Below are 17,500 nucleotides of genomic sequence, written 5' to 3'. Positions count from 1 at the left end.
TTGATGCTTGCTTTGAGAGTGGTGAGTTACACAGAAGATATGAGATGATAATGATGATTTGGATACTTATTTTGTGCCTATCCTCGGTCTAAGCACTTTACAAACACAGGGTCATTTGCACAACAGGCTGCCTACCTGGGTTGAGCTGACTGATAGCTGCCATTGGGTGCTCATCATTCGTTTCCTGTATCATTCAGTTAGACTTCAGACATGCACACATACACACCCATACAGACTTGTAATGTTTTGTATGTATGACCGTTTTATTTACCCCACATGTAGGCAGTATATATACTTCTTTCAGTGGCTGAAATGTACTAGAAATGGTGTAAATTTAATGATGTTGATGATGTTGACAACTTCATTGAGATTTGTGTGAACCTGTTTTAATGCTTTTGAATTATCACATGATGATAGATCATTTTAAGACTGAAATTTGTGATATAACATTTTAATGCTTTGGCTTTTAAAGAATATTTCAAAGTTGATGATAAAAAAGTGTTTTGATTTAAATTCACACTCGTATCTTTTTTTTCATTTTTTTTCACAAGCACTGAAAAATGAACACTTGTATTATGCACAGTTATTACCACAAGACAGATAATTATTGTTCAGTATTTTGCGGGTTAGATGAAAACTAAAGAACATGAATTTTTAAAGGAATTTTAGGTTGCAAATTATAAGAATAGTAAGTCTCATGTTCAGTGTATCTGTTTGTATGTCTGGCTACTTTCCATGTGTCTGTATGTCTCTCCTCTTTATGCACAAATGATTTCCTGTTGGTTGAATAAAGATGTATGTGACTTTCTCTTTTGGATACAATAAAGCTGACTTGATTACATCTCTAAAGAATTACTGTTAGCTTGGTTTAGCTTGAATTCTTTTTATATTATTATCCTTTTCTTCAATTAATGCAAGCTGTCTCTTGCATGCAGGCAATCTGGGACGAGTGGATTACATCACAGAGTTTGAGTATGACCTCTTCATACGTCCTGACACCTGCAATCCTCGCTTCCGAGTGTGGTTCAACTTCACCGTGGAAAACGTCAAACAGGATCAGGTGAAAGGGAGTTGTACCTGTCACCAGTTTCTTCAGTCTACAACAGTTCATTACTTGGCTTGTCCTTTTCAAGTTTACTTAATTCTGGAGTGTCTAGTTTCTGCTTCAGATAGCTATGGAAAATTAGCACAGATAAAGACTTTATCTGTACTTTGGGCAACAGCTAAATAATGAAATGAAAAGGAGACACTTTTCAGTTTCATTTTCAGTTTTATGAATGCACATGTAAGGTAATTCATGTGGTGATGATGCAAATAAGAAAACACAAATGAAAAAAACAAGGTTTATACATATTCCCATCAGTTTCCAGTGAATTAACTAAATTGATTATAATGATTAATCAGATTGTTTTATGCATTACTGTTACCTCTTTGTGTGCATGTGAGGTTGTGTGTGTGTGAATGTGTGTTCCATGATTTTATACTGTTAGCTATATATATGCATTGGATACAGATGATATTGTCTCTTGGAACATGTCTTTTTGGCATGGTTAATGTGTGTGTGTGTGTATTTGTGTGTGTGTGTGTGTGTGTGTGAGTGCGCGTGTGCGCGCGCGCAGTCTTACACCTGTCTTTTCTATACAAACTATATAAATGTTAGTGCTTCCCTAAATTTATTTCAGCGTGTGATCTTCAACATTGTGAACTTCAGTAAAACAAAATCCCTGTACCGAGACGGCATGACACCGCTGGTCAAATCTACCAGCAGACCGAAGTGGTAAGTGTAACATACATACTCGCTCTGCTGGTCAGTTTAAGACCACCAGTTTGCTGTGTCCTCTTCTTCAGCTCTTTCTTTTTCTTTTTCTTTTCTTTTTTTTTCTTTTCTTCTTTTTGGTGTGGGGAGGAAGAGGGTGTTCTGGTGTTTTTTCGTCTGTCTTCTTTCTCTTGGGGTTTATTCATGTATGTATGTTCTTGATTCATTGTTACCAACCCGTTCTTCCATTATTGCTGGCTTTCTTCCTTCCATTTTTATTGTCTTTTTTACTATCGCAGCATTCACATACACACACACGCGTGCATGCGCACACACACACCCCACCCACCCACCCATGCACACACAAGCACGCATATGCACACACCCACACATACTCTTATTTCTGTCTGTCTGTTTCAAAGTGCATGTCTTGTAACTAAATACACATTTTTCTTCTTTTGCACTTACACACACACACACACACACACACAACCATCCATCCAACTTCTGAGAAGACAAAAAAGATAGAGCACCCTATATAAACAATTATACATCTCATTCAAACATAAGAGAAAAACTCTTTTAATTTGTTTGCCAACCAAAGGTGATCTTATTCGACTAGACAGTTCACCGCCATAGATGACTTTAGTTGACATTGAGGGTTCATGTTAAAAGGACGGTTTTTTACATTGTAACAAAGCTTTACAAGAGCTGCAGCCCACTTTCCCATGTAATAAGAAATTGACCAACCTTCTTCCCTTGACCACGTTCGAAGGGAACAAGTCCACTATGTTGTTTCGACATAAACCAAACCATGTGACTGAGAGCATCAAGTCTAAAATATCTGGTGCTGGGGAGTGTTGTTCGCACGGAAACTTGGCAGTGAAAGAGTTAAAACATGCCGATTGTTTGACTCTTTTTTTCAACAGGGTGCGGATACCGACGAAATACGTCTACTATTATCGCTGCCCGGATCATCGGAAAAACTATGTCATGTCCTTCGCTTTCAACTTTGACAGTGAGGATGAAGTGTATCAGTTTGCCTACTGCTATCCGTATTCCTACACCCGCCTGCAGAACTATCTGGACAATCTGGAGAAACGGAACTACGATTTCTTCACCAGGGAACTTCTTTGTCTTACTGTGGTGAGTTTTTGTTGTTGTTTGTAAGAAGGTGCCATTCAATGTGTTGTGAGTTTTGATGATTGCATGCCTGTTGTTGTCATGTTTATGTGTGCTCGTGTGTTGTAGATGATTCATGAACTCTGCTTGTTATTCATTTTAAAACTTTTTTCATCCATTCAACATGTTTCAGTCCTGTATTTTTTTTTGTGTGTTTTTTTTTTGCAAACAGATGGTCTTTGGTTGATTAGGTTTGCAAACATTGTATTGTGTTGTGTTGTGTTGTTTTGCATTGTATTGTATTGTGTCATAACATATTTCTCTGTAAGATTCTTGCCGTTCTCCCTGGGGGGGAGTGGTTCACCTCAGTGCAGCACCATCCACACATTTTTATTCTTTTCTCTGTGGTCGGGACCTGTATTTGTTTTATTACGAAACTTTCTTTCTACGGAATTCTACCAGGGACATTCTTGTGTTGCTGTGGTTTCTTTTACATGCTCTTAAGTGCATGCTGCACATGGTACCTCGGTTTATCTCGACGTTTGGATTTGTAAGGATTATTGCTTGCAGGAGGACGCATGGATGAATATAGAAAGTCACCACAAGCCTGGTCAAACCACTCAGCTGTTGCGCCCATCATGTATCCAGGAATAGCGTGTCGTGCACATGGCATTATTTTTTGTTTTTGCATCGACAGCTATAGTTATCTGTATTTCATCATGCCCATCATATATCCAGGAATAGCATGTGCACATGGCATATGTTTTTTTGCGACAACTAGTTATCTGTATTTTATCGTTGCCCATCGTAAATGCAATGATAGCATGTCGTGCATTTGGCATGTTTTTTTGTATTTTTTTGTATTGATAACTAGTTATCTGTATTTTATTGTACCCATCGTATATCCAGGAATAGCATGTTGTGCACATGGCTTTTTTTTTTGTTTTTTGTTTTTTTTGCATCAACAACTATCTGTATGTTATCATGCCTACCATGTTTCCAGGAATTGTGTGATGTGCACATGGCATTTTTTTTTTTTTTTTTTTGCGACATCAGTCTGTACTTTATCATGCCCATCATATATACTGGAACAGTGTGTCATGTGCATCATCACATGTTTTTTTTTTCATGGACTAAATGTCAGTGTTCCTTGTGCAGCAACAACGTCGACTGGACCTGCTGACCATTACTCACCCGGACAATCTGTACACACCTGAAGGAGAGAAACAGAAGATGGTCTACATCACCGCCCGTGTGCACCCTGGGGAAACTCCGTCTTCCTTTGTCTGTCAAGGTAATGTATGTCTGTGTATTGTTGTTAGGTGACTTTGTCAGTCAAGGTAATGTGTGTCTGTGTATTGTTGTTAGGTGACTTTGTCTGTCAAGGTAATGTGTGTCTGTGTATTGTTGTTAGGTGACTTTGTCTGTCAAGGTTATGTGTGTCTGTGTATTGTTGTTAGGTGACTTTGTCAGTCAAGGTAATGTGTGTCTGTATGTTGTTGTTAGGTGACTTTGTCTGTCAAGGTAATGTATGTCGGTGTATGGATGACTTTGTCTGTCAAGGTTATGTGTGTCTGTGTATTGTTGTTAGGTGACTTTGTCAGTCAAGGTAATGTGTGTCTGTGTATTGTTGTTAGGTGACTTTGTCTGTCAAGGTTATGTGTGTCTGTGTATTGTTGTTAGGTGACTTTGTCTGTCAAGGTAATGTGTGTCTGTGTATTGTTGTTAGGTGACTTTGTCTGTCAAGGTTATGTGTGTCTGTGTATTGTTGTTAGGTGACTTTGTCTGTCAAGGTAATGTGTGTCTGTGTATTGTTGTTAGGTGACTTTGTCTGTCAAGGTAATGTGTGTCTGTGTATTGTTGTTAGGTGACTTTGTCTGTCAAGGTAATGTGTGTCTGTGTATTGTTGTTAGGTGACTTTGTCTGTCAAGGTAATGTGTGTCTGTGTATTGTTGTTAGGTGACTTTGTCTGTCAAGGTAATGTGTGTCTGTGTATTGTTGTTAGGTGACTTTGTCTGTCAAGGTAATGTGTGTCTGTGTATTGTTGTAGGTGACTTTGTCTGTCAAGGTAATGTGTGTCTGTGTATTGTTGTTAGGTGACTTTGTCTGTCAAGGTAATGTGTGTCTGTGTATTGTTGTTAGGTGACTTTGTCTGTCAAGGTAATGTGTGTCTGTGTATTGTTGTTAGGTGACTTTGTCTGTCAAGGTAATGTGTGTCTGTATGTTGTTGTTAGGTGACTTTGTCTGTCAAGGTAATGTGTGTCTGTGTATTGATGACTTTGTCTGTCAAGGTTATGTGTGTCTGTGTATTGTTGTTAGGTGACTTTGTCTGTCAAGGTAATGTGTGTCTGTGTATTGTTGTTAGGTGACTTTGTCTGTCAAGGTTATGTGTGTCTGTGTATTGTTGTTAGGTGACTTTGTCTGTCAAGGTGATGTGTGTCTGTGTATTGTTGTTAGGTGACTGTCTGTCAAGGTTATGTGTGTCTGTGTATTGTTGTTAGGTGACTTTGTCTGTCAAGGTAATGTGTGTCTGTGTATTGTTGTTAGGTGACTTTGTCTGTCAAGGTGATGTGTGTCTGTGTATTGTTGTTAGGTGACTTTGTCAGTCAAGGTCATGTGTGTCTGTGTATTGTTAGGTGACTTTGTCAGTCAAGGTAATATGTGTCTGTGTATTGTTGTTAGGTGATTTTGTCTGTCAAGGTAATGTGTGTCTGTGTATTGTTGTTACGTGACTTTGTCAGTCAAGGTTATGTGTGTCTGTGTATTGTTGTTAGGTGACTTTGTCTGTCAAGGTAATGTGTGTCTGTGTATTGTTGTTACGTGACTTTGTCTGTCAAGGTAATGTGTGTCTGTGTATTGTTGTTAGGTGACTTTGTCTGTCAAGGTAATGTGTGTCTGTGTATTGTTGTTAGGTGACTTTGTCTGTCAAGGTAATGTGTGTCTGTGTATTGTTGTTAGGTGACTTTGTCTGTCAAGGTAATGTGTGTCTGTGTATTGTTGTCAGGTGACTTTGTCTGTCAAGGTTATGTGTGTCTGTGTATTCTTGTCAGGTGACTTTGTCTGTCAAGGTAATGTGTGTCTGTATATTGTTGTTAGGTGACTTTGTCAAGGTAATGTGTGTCTGTGTCTTGTTGTTAGGTGACTTTGTCTGTCAAGGTAATGTGTGTCTGTGTATTGTTGTTACGTGACTTTGTCAGTCAAGGTTATGTGTGTCTGTGTATTGTTGTTAGGTGACTTTGTCTGTCAAGGTAATGTGTGTCTGTGTATTGTTGTTACGTGACTTTGTCTGTCAAGGTAATGTGTGTCTGTGTATTGTTGTTAGGTGACTTTGTCTGTCAAGGTAATGTGTGTCTGTGTATTGTTGTTAGGTGACTTTGTCTGTCAAGGTAATGTGTGTCTGTATATTGTTGTTAGGTGACTTTGTCAAGGTAATGTGTGTCTGTGTCTTGTTGTTAGGTGACTTTGTCTGTCAAGGCTATGTGTGTCTGTGTATTGTTAGGTGACTTTGTCAGTCAATGTAATGTGTGTCTGTATGTTGTTGTTAGGTGACTTTGTCTGTCAAGGTTATGTGTGTCTGTGTATTGTTGTTAGGTGACTTTGTCTGTCAAGGTAATGTGCGTCTGTGTATTGTTGTTAGGTGACTTTGTCTGTCAAGGTAATGCGTGTCTGTATGTTGCTGTTATGTGACTTTGTCTGTCAAGGTAATGTGTGTCTGTGTATTGTTAGGTGACTTTGTCTGTCAAGGTAATGTGTGTCTGTGTATTGTTGTTAGGTGACTTTGTCTGTCAAGGTAATGTGTGTCTGTGTATTGTTGTTAGGTGACTTTGTCTGTCAAGGTAATGTGTGTCTGTGTATTGTTAGGTGACTTTGTCTGTCAAGGTTATGTGTGTCTGTGTATTGTTGTTAGGTGACTTTGTCTGTCAAGGTTATGTGTGTCTGTGTATTGTTTGGTGACTTTGTCTGTCAAGGTCATCTGTATGTATGTTGTTCTTTGGTGACTTTCTCTGTCAAGGTAAGTGTGTGTGTGTGTGTGTGTGTGTGTGTGTTTGTTGTTGTTGTTGTTGTTGTTAGGTGGCTTTGTCTGTCAAGGCCATCTGTCTGTATATTGTTGCTAGGTGACTTTGTATGTCAAGGTAATGTGTGTCTGTATATTGTTGCTGGGTGACTTTGTCAAGAAGGTAACGTGTGTCTGTATTTTGTTGTTCTCAGGTGACTTTGTCTGTCAAGGCCATCTGTTTGTGTGTTGTTGTCAGGTGACTTTGTCTGTCAATGTTGTCTGTCTGTATATTGTTCATTGGTGACTTTGTCATAGTAATCTGTCTGTATAATGTTGTTAGGTGACTTGATCTGTTAAGGTCATGTGTGTCTGTTTATTGTTGTTCTGTGACTTTGTCTGTCAAGGTCTTTCTGTTTATTGTTGTTAACTATGTATATTGTTGCTAGGTGACTTTGTCAAGGTCATTTAATATGCGTCAGTGTATTGTTGTTGGGTGACTTTGTCTTTCAAGGTCATCTGTCTGTGTATATTGTTGTTATGTATATTGTTGTTGGGTGACTTCGTCTGGAACAGTAGTGTGTGTCTGTAGATTGTTGTTAGGTGACTTTGTCTTTCAAGGTCATCTGTCTGTATATTGTTACTAGGTGACGTTTGTCTGTCAAGGTAATGTGTGTGTATATTAAAAATATGAATTGAAATATATGGTATATCGCCGCACTACAGGAAATAATGTGACCTGAAATACCATGTACATGGCTTAGTTCTGTGCTGTGTGATACAGTTTGGTACGGTTTGACATAGTATGCTTTGAGGATACTCTACTACCATAGTGCACAATACTGTACAGTGACACAGTTATTTTTGTGTTTGATAACTACAACAACAACAACAACAACAGCAACAACCATCAACATCATCATCACCATCATCATCAATATCATCATCATCATCATCATCATGAAGAGATTAGTAATCTTTATTATGATGATTATGATGATAATAACGATAAAAATAAAAATGATTATCATGAAAATAATATAAGATAGTACAATTATATTGTGCTTTCAAGTATCTGGCTTTCCTTTGCAATAAACCATCAGTCAGACCCAATCCGCACACGAACACACATTCACACGCATGGAAGAAATAGAGAGTAGAATAATTTGGAGCTTGGAATGGTGTGCCTTAGTAATGCACTGACTGACTATGCAATGAATGTTTTTTAGATTTGTTTCTCAAAGGATGTGCGAGTGAGGGACTGTTGACAGTGTTGTTTGGTTCCAGGTGTGATCGACTTCCTTGTCAGCAATCACCCCATCGCCAAAATCTTACGAGAGCACCTGGTGTTCAAGATCATCCCCTGCCTGAACCCTGACGGGGTCTACCTTGGGAACTACAGGTACGGTACCTGCTTGTTTCCTGTTGTACGCTGTGCCATGTCAGCTCTCTCTCTCTCTCTCTCTCTCTCTCTCTCTCTCTCTCTCTCTCTCTCTCTCTCTATGGAGTTTTCCCATTCTTTCAGTCATCTGTTCTTTTTATTTTCTGCCTTTTGCTGATCAGTTGTTTTTTTTTTTTTTTTCATTTCTAGAAAGCCTGGAGAAATTTTGGGGGTCTTTGTGTGTGCTTGATAACTGTACATTGTTATACTTGGTTGTATTCAATTTTTTTTTTTTTTAAATTTAGGACGTGTGAGTAGTCCATTGGCTTTTTTTTTGGGGGGTTTGACCTGAGCCATCAGTGACAATAATGATAACAGTAATAATATTACTGTGACTACTGCTACTGCTAGTACTACTGCTGCTGCTACAACTACTATTGACTATGATGTCCAGGTGTTCCCTGATGGGTTTTGACCTGAACCGTCACTGGCAGGAGTTGTCAATGATAATAACAATAATGATAATGATAGTAACAATAACAACAATAATCACAATAACAATGACAATGTTCAGGTGTTCCCTGATGGGGGTTTTGACCTGAACCGTCGCTGGCAGGAGCCGTCCTTCAGTGATGATAACAACAACAATCATAATAATGATGACTGTTAAGATGATGATGATGATGGTAACGTGTTCAAGTGTTCCCTGATTGGGTTTGACCTGTACCGTTACTGGCAGATGCAGGCAGTGATAATAACAATAAGCTGGGCCAACAGCAAAGTGAGAGCTGTAAGTATGCTCAGTGGTTTCCCCACTTTAAATGGGAAGGCAGGCATTTACAGCTTAGTCTCTTGTGAAGGACTATGACTCTGAAATTAGGAGGCAAGACTGCATTGGCTCTCATGCTCAGTGCTGCAGCCTTTGGGAGTGGGGGTGGGGAGGGGGGGGGGGGGGGGGGGGGGCTAGTTGGCCTTTGGGAACTTTCTCAGCACCAACTGCCCCGAAACGAAACCTTCTTTGCTGGGAGAGTGGGGCAGTAACTTGGGCAAGGCGCTCTCCACTATAACCAAATTATGGCCCAGATAGTCAGGACAGCAGATGCCTCCTCTCAGTACTGATCTGGTGGTCATAGTCGGACACGACACTTATCATACATAATAACAACAATGTCCAGGTGTTTCCTGATGGGGTTTGACCTCAGCCGTCACTGGCAGGAGCTGTCAGTGATAATAACAATAATGATAATGACAGTAACAATAACAACAATGATAATAATAATGACAATGTCCAGGTGTTCCCTAATGGGGTTTGACAACAATAATGATAATGACAGTAATGATAATGACAGTAACAATAACAACAATAATAATAATAATGACAATGTCCAGGTGTTTCCTGATGGGGTTTCACAACAATGATAATGACAGTAACAACTGTCAGTGATAATAACAATAATGATAATGACAGTAACAATAACAACAACAATAATAATAATGACAATGTCCAGGTGTTTCCTGATGGGGTTTCACAACAATAATGATAATGACAGTAACAACTGTTAATGATAATAACAATAATGATAATGACAGTAACAATAACAACAATAATAATAATAATGACAATGTCCAGGTGTTTCCTGATGGGGTTTCACAACAATGATAATGACAGTAACAACTGTCAGTGATAATAACAATAATGATAATGACAGTAACAATAACAACAACAATAATAATAATGACAATGTCCAGGTGTTTCCTGATGGGGTTTCACAACAATAATGATAATGACAGTAACAACTGTTAATGATAATAACAATAATGATAATGACAGTAACAATAACAACAATAATAATAATAATGACAATGTCCAGGTGTTTCCTGATGGGGTTTCACAACAATAATGATAATGACAGTAACAACTGTCAGTGATAATAACAATAATGATAATGACAGTAACAATAACAACAACAATAATAATAATGACAATGTCCAGGTGTTTCCTGATGGGGTTTGACCTCAACCATCACTGGCAGGAGATGTCAATGATAAAAACAATAATGATAATGACAGTAACAATAACAACAATGATAATAATAATGACAATGTCCAGGTGTTCCCTAATGGGGTTTGACAACAATAATGATAATGACAGTAACAATAACAATAACGACAATGTCCAGGTGTTTCCTGATGGGGTTTGACCTCAACCGTCACTGGCAGGAGATGTCAATGATAATAACAATAATAATAATAATGACAGTAACAATAACAATAATGATAACGACAATGTCCAGGTGTTCCCTTATGGGGTTTGACAACAATAATGATTTTAATAATGACAATGTCCAGGTGTTCCCTAATGGGGTTAGACAACAATAATAACAGTGATAACAACAACATCCAGGTGTTCCTTGATGGGGTTTGACAACAATAACACCAACAATAACAATAATAACGACAAAATCCAGGTGTTCCGTGATGGGGTTTGACAACAATAATAACAATAATAACAACAACATCCAGGTGTTCCCTGATGGGGTTTGACAACAATAATAACAATAATAACAACAACATCCAGGTGTTCCCTGATGGGGTTTGACAACAATAGCACCAATATTAACAATAATAATGACAATGTCCACACGTTCCCTGATGGGGTTTGACAACAACAACACCAACAATAACAATAATAATGACAATGTCCAGGTGTTCCCTGATGGGGTTTGACAACAATAATACCAATAACAACAACATCCAGGTGTTCCCTGATGGGGTTTGACAACAATAACACCAATAATAACAATAATAATGACAATGTCCACATGTTCCCTGATGGGGTTTGACAACAACAACACCAACAATAACAATAATAATGACAATGTCCAGGTGTTCCCTGATGGGGTTTGACAACAATAATTCCAATGATAACAACAACATCCAGGTGTTCCCTGATGGGGTTTGACAACAATAATAACAACAAAATCCAGGTGTTCCCTGATGGGGTTTGACAACACCAACACCAACAATAACAATAATAATGACAATGTCCAGATGTTCCCTGATGGGGTTTGACAACAATAACACCAGCAATGACAATAATAACAACAACATCCAGGTGTTCCCTGATGGGGTTTGACAACAACAACACCAACAATAACAATTATAATGACAATGTCCAGGTGTTCCCTGATGGGGTTTGACAACAATAACGCCAATAATAATGACATAATAACAGTAATAATGACAATGTCCAGGTGTTCCCTGATGGGGTTTGACAACAATAACACCAATAATAATGACATAATAACAGTAATAATGACAATGTCCAGGTGTTCCCTGATGGGGTTTGACCTGAACCATCACTGGCAGGACTTGTCAATTATGATAACAAAACTAATAATAAAAATGATAATACTAATAACTGTCAGTTGTAATGATAATAATGATAATAATAATAATAAGAAGAAGAATACGACAATGTCCAGGTGTTCCCAAATGGGGTTCGATCCTCAACCGTCATTGGCAGGAGCTGTCAGGGATAACAACAACCATGATAACAATAATAATAATAACTATGTCCAGGTGTTCCCTGATGGGCTTCGACCTGAACCGTCACTGGCAGGAGCCGTCACCCTGGGCCCACCCCACCCTGTACTCCACCAAGAACATGCTGATGGAACTGGATCGCAGTGGGGTGTGTCTGGATTTTTTTTCCCTTCTTTTTTTGTTCAAATGTCTGTATTCTCCTCCTCATTCTGTGTTGATCGTGGTATGGTTTTTCTTTATGGCTTTGATTGGATTTTTTGTACTTTCTTTTTTTTTTTTTTTGGTTTATTTATTTATTTAGTTAGTTGTTAATTCATTTATTTATTCATCTATCTATCTATCTAGTTATATAGTTAGTTATTCGTTTGTTTATTAGTTAGTTAGTTGTTTGCTCATTTATTTTATTATCAATTTATAAATTTGTTATGTCAGAGAAAAAAAATCTGTTACCATTTTATTTATTTATAAATACACATTTTTTTTTTCAATAAACAAGATAAGAACACACACACACACACACACACACACACACACACACACACACACACACACACACACACACACACACACACACACACACACACACACACACACACACACACAGAAGCAAACAAACAACATCCATAACAAAAACAAGCAAACTATCAACAAAAGACATTTAGAGGACAGGCATCATGGTATGATGATGTGTGATACTGCCTTATCTTTATTTTGAGTCTCGCACTGTCTTGTACGTTTACTGCCTTATCTTTATTTTGAGTCGCGCACTGTCTTGTACGTTTACTGCCTTATCTTTATTTTGAGTCTCGCACTGTCTTGTACGTTTACTGCCTTATCTTTATTTTGAGTCTCGCACTGTCTTGAACGTTTACTGCCTTATCTTTATTTTGAGTCTCGCACTGTCTTGTACGTTTACTGCCTTATCTTTATTTTGAGTCACACACTGTCTTGTACGTTTACTGCCTTATCTTTATTTTGAGTCACACACTGTCTTGTACGTTTACTGCCGTATCTTTATTTTGAGTCACACACTGTCTTGTACGTTTACTGCCTTATCTTTATTTTGAGTCTCGCACTGTCTTGAACGTTTACTGCCTTATCTTTATTTTGAGTCTCGCACTGTCTTGTACGTTTACTGCCTTATCTTTATTTTGAGTCTCGCACTGTCTTGTACGTTTACTGCCTTATCTTTATTTTGAGTCGCGCACTGTCTTGTACGTCTACTGCCTTATCTTTATTTTGAGTCTCGCACTGTCTTGTACGTTTACTGCCTTATCTTTATTTTGAGTCTCGCACTGTCTTGTACGTTTACTGCCTTATCTTTATTTTGAGTCGCGCACTGTCTTGAACGTTTACTGCCTTATCTTTATTTTGAGTCTCGCACTGTCTTGTACGTTTACTGCCTTATCTTTATTTTGAGTCTCGCACTGTCTTGTACGTTTACTGCCTTATCTTTATTTTGAGTCGCGCATTGTCTTGTACGTTTACTGCATTATCTTTATTTTGAGTCTCGCACTGTCTCGAACGTTTTCTGCCTTATCTTTAATTTGAGTCTCGCACTGTCTTGTACGTTTACTGCCTTATCTTTATTTTGAGTCTCGCACTGTCTTGTACGTTTACTGCCTTATCTTTATTTTGAGTCTCGCACTGTCTTGTACGTTTACTGCCTTATCTTTATTTTGAGTCTCGCACTGTCTTGTACGTTTATGTTGTATTGGAGTGAAGCGATGGCCCAGAGGTAACGCGTCCACCTAGGAAGCGAGAGAATCATAGCGTGCTGGTTTGAATCACGGCTCAGCTGCCGATATTTTCTCCCCCTCCACTAGACCTTGAGTGGTGGTTTGGACGCTATTCATTCGGATGAGACGATAAACCGAGGTCCCGTGTGCAGCATGCACTTAGCGCAACAAAAGGGTTGTTCCTGGTAAAATTCTGTAGAAAAATCCACTTCGATAGGAAAAACAAATAAAACTGCATGCAGGAAAAAATTTTTAAAATGGGTGGCGCTGTACTGTAGCGATGCGCTCTCCATGGGGAGAGCAGACCGAATTTCACACAGAGAAATCTGTTGTGATAAAAAGAAATACAAATACAAATATTGCATGCCATTTCATTGCACCATATTCTGTTGTTCTATATTCCATTAGTGATGATGATATGGATACTTATGCGCCCCTCTGATGAATATACAAAATCATCTGATCTGCAGTTATGCGTTCTTCTTCAACTGTCAGCAGCAATATGAACAGAAATGTGGTTCTTTCCAATTTTGCATGTTGACCACTTGGCTGTTGTGCCCGTCATTATTATTATTATTATTATTATTATTATCCTGGACCCCCCTGACCCCCCCCCCCCCCTCCTTCTCCCTTGCAGAAGTACGAGGTGGACTTCTACATCGACCTGCATGCCCACTCCACGCTGATGAACGGCTTCATGTATGGCAACATCTACGATGACGTGGAGCGCTACGAGAAGCAGTCCATCTTCCCCAAGCTGCTGGGTGCCAACGCCGAGGACTTCTCCCTGGCCAACACCAACTTCAACCGCGACGCCATCAAGGCCGGCACCGGCAGGCGGTGAGTGAGGGAGGTTGTGGGTTGTTGTGTTGTGTTGTTGTTGGTGGTGGTGTTGGTTGTTGGTGGTGGTGGTGTTGGTGGTTGTTTTGGTGGTGGTGGTTGTTGGTGTTTTGGTGGTTGTTGGTATTTTGGTGATTGTTGGTTGTGGTGGTTGTGATGGTGGTGTGGTGATGGTGGTTGTTGTGCAGATTGGTGGTGGTTGTGGTAATGGTGGTGGCTGTGGTTGTTGGTGGTGGTGTTAGTGTTAGTGTTGGTGTTGGTGGTTGTAGTGTTGGTGGTGGTGGTGGTAGTGTGCTGATGGTGGTGATGATGGTTGTTGTGTTGTTGCTGGTGTTGGTGTTTTGTAGTGTTGGTAATGGTAGTGGTGACTGTATTTGTTGTTGGTTTGGTGGTGGTGATGGTGGTGGTGGTTGTGGTTGTGGCTGTTGTTGTTATTGTGGTGGTGGTGGTTCTGGTTGTTGTTGTCATTGGTGTTGGTGGAGATGGTGGTTGTGGTGGTGGTTTTGTTGTTGTCATTGTTTGATTTTGTTATCGTGGTTGTAGATTTTGTTGGTGGTGGTGTTTTTTGGGTGTTTTTTTTGTCGATGTTGTTGTTGTTGTCATAGTTGGTGATGGTATGGTGGTGATGACTATGGTAAATGTGGTAGTGGTGATGCAGGTTGGTTGAACAGAGAGACCGAGAGAGTTCCTCCGTTACACTTTCAGTGTCAAGGAAGCATCATGTGTTGAGTTTAATTTAAAAGACTGATCCGTATTGAAAACAGATCCACCACATCTGTCAGGGAGAAAAAAAAAAAATGAAAGGTCAGATGCCTAACCTGCACATATGCAACCCAAACGAGCAGCTGGCTGCACAGACAGAGCTGAGCTAATGCAACGGAAGAGAGAAGAGATTCCAGAATCAAAACTTTATCACTCAGGGATAAAGATTTTAGGCATTGCCTAGTCTTCCAATCTGTCCTTGTGACAAATAAAAACAGTAACGATCAGACACAACAATAATAGCAATGGTAAATACTACTACTACCACTACTACTACTACTACTACTACTACTAGAGAGAGAGAGAGTGAGGGGTTTGGTGTTAGGGGAGTTGCACTGTTTATTGTATTAACTCACTCAGTACGGCCAGCCCTCTCTTCTCCTCTACACAGACCCCTCGGATGTCCAGTGGGTGTCTGAATGACCCAACCTTTAGCTTTCGTCGTCGTCAGAATTGTGGTATTCTTTGTCAACATTCACCTCTTCAGTATAAGAGCCTTCCGCTTGCAATATTTTGATGATGGTAATTGGGGTGAAACGCTGTTAACGTCGTTTCTTTCGCCGTTCCTATGGAGAGAGTTTACCCATGGCCGTGAAATGCTCTTTCCTCTTCGCTGCTCCTGGTAGATATCTTTCTGGAACAACCTTCCGCATTATATCTGTTCATCGGACTCCGTCTCTGTCTTTGGCTCCTCACACACACACACACACACACACACACACACACACACACACACACACAAATCATCAAAAATACCTGTCTGTAAGCGCTGTTTGTTTCCAACTTCTCCAACACCACCCCATGCCTGTCAGCTCACTTTGTTTGTATGATAAATGAGAGAGAGAGGAGGGGAGTGGAGGTGGAGAGAGAGAGAGGGGGGAGGGGAGTGGAGGTAGGGAGAGAGAGAGGAGAGGAGTGGAGGTGGGGAGAGAGAGGGGGAGGGGAGTGGAGGTTGGGGAGAGAGATAGAGAAGTGGAGGTGGGGAGGAGAGAGAGGGGGGGATGGGGAGTGGAGGTGGGGAGAGAGAGAGGGGGGATGGGGAGTGGAGGTGGGGAGAGAGAGGGGGGATGGGGAGTGGAGGTGGGGAGAGAGAGGGGGGAGGGGAGTGGAGAGAGAGAGAGGGGGGGAGGGGAGTGGAGGTGGGGAGAGAGAGAGGGGGGGAGGGGAGTGGAGAGAGAGAGAGGGGGGGAGGGGAGTGGAGGTGGGGAGAGAGAGAGGGGGGGAGGGGAGTGGAGAGAGAGAGAGGGGGGGAGGGGAGTGGAGGTGGGGAGAGGGGGGGTGGAGGTGGCGAGAGAGAGAGAGAGAGAGAGAGAGAGAGGGGGATGGGAGTGGAGGTGGGGGAGAGAGGGGGGAGGGTAGTGGAGGTGGGGGAGAGAGAGAGAGGAGGGGAGTGGAGGTGGGGAGAGAGAGAGGAGGGGAGTGGAGGTGGGGAGGGAGTGGAGGTGGGTAGTGGAGGTGGGAAGAGAGAGGGGGGAGGGGAGTGGAGGTGGGAAGAGAGAGGGGGGAGGGGAGTGGAGGTGGGCAAAGAGGAGGGGAGTGGAGGTGGGGGAGAGAGAGAGGGGGGAGGGGAGTGGAGGTGGGGGAGAGAGATAGAGAAGTGGAGGTGGGGAGGAGAGAGAGGGGGGATGGGGAGTGGAGGTGGGGAGAGAGAGAGGAGGGGAGTGGAGGTGGGGAGAGAGAGGGGGGAGGGGAGTGGAGGTGGGAGAGAAAGAGGAGGGGAGTGGAGGTGGGGAGAGAGAGGGGGGGGAGGGGAGTGGAGGTGGGGAGAGAGAGGGGGGAGGGGAGTGGAGGTGGGGAGAGAAAGAGGAGGGGAGTGGAGGTGGGGAGAGAGAGGGGGGAGGGGAGTGGAGGTGGGGAGAGAGAGGGGGGGAGGGGAGTGGAGGTGGGGAGAGAGAGAGGAGGGGAGTGGAGGTGGGGAGAGAGAGGGGGGAGGGGAGTGGAGGTGGGGAGAGAAAGAGGAGGGGAGTGGAGGTGGGGAGAGAGAGGGGGAGGGGAGTGGAGGTAGGGAGAGAGAGGTGGGGAGAGAGAGAGGGAGAGAGGAGGGGAGTGGAGGTTGGGAGAGAGAAAGAGAGAGAGAGAGGAGGGGAGTGGAGGTGGAGAGAGAGAGGGGGGGGGGGAGGTGGGGAGAGAGAGAGGGGGGGAGGGGAATGGAGGTGGAAAGAGAGAGAGGGAGAGAGAGAGAGGTCCTGAATAGTTTGTGTAAATTGTAACCTCTTCTTTCTTGTAAAGCGCCCTGAGAGCTCCTAGAGAGGGAAAGGGCAGTTGTACAAATGTATATTATTTATTACTGTTATTATTATTCTCATCATTGTTGATTATTATTGGTAATAATAATAATTATTATTATTATTATCATTTGA

General features: G+C 41.3%; 1 protein-coding gene across 1 annotated transcript in view; it reads left to right on the top strand.

Annotated features, from left to right (window-relative positions):
* Positions 1-17,500, top strand: part of LOC143294923 (cytosolic carboxypeptidase 6-like) — a 259,021-nt gene that overhangs the window by 2,417 nt on the left and 239,104 nt on the right. Inside the window, exons 2-9 of the mRNA XM_076606437.1 lie at positions 1-21; positions 936-1,060; positions 1,683-1,777; positions 2,686-2,902; positions 4,037-4,172; positions 8,160-8,274; positions 11,836-11,947; positions 14,176-14,378. The exon at positions 1-21 is cut by the window's left edge and continues 105 nt beyond it. Of these exons, the coding sequence (XP_076462552.1) occupies positions 1-21; positions 936-1,060; positions 1,683-1,777; positions 2,686-2,902; positions 4,037-4,172; positions 8,160-8,274; positions 11,836-11,947; positions 14,176-14,378 (1,024 nt within the window). The remainder of the gene's footprint in view (positions 22-935; positions 1,061-1,682; positions 1,778-2,685; positions 2,903-4,036; positions 4,173-8,159; positions 8,275-11,835; positions 11,948-14,175; positions 14,379-17,500) is intronic.

This window comes from Babylonia areolata, chromosome 20, assembly GCF_041734735.1.
Source record: "Babylonia areolata isolate BAREFJ2019XMU chromosome 20, ASM4173473v1, whole genome shotgun sequence".
In the NCBI taxonomy this organism is placed as follows: domain Eukaryota; kingdom Metazoa; phylum Mollusca; class Gastropoda; order Neogastropoda; family Buccinidae; genus Babylonia; species Babylonia areolata.
This window is presented reverse-complemented; position numbering and strand designations above follow the sequence as displayed.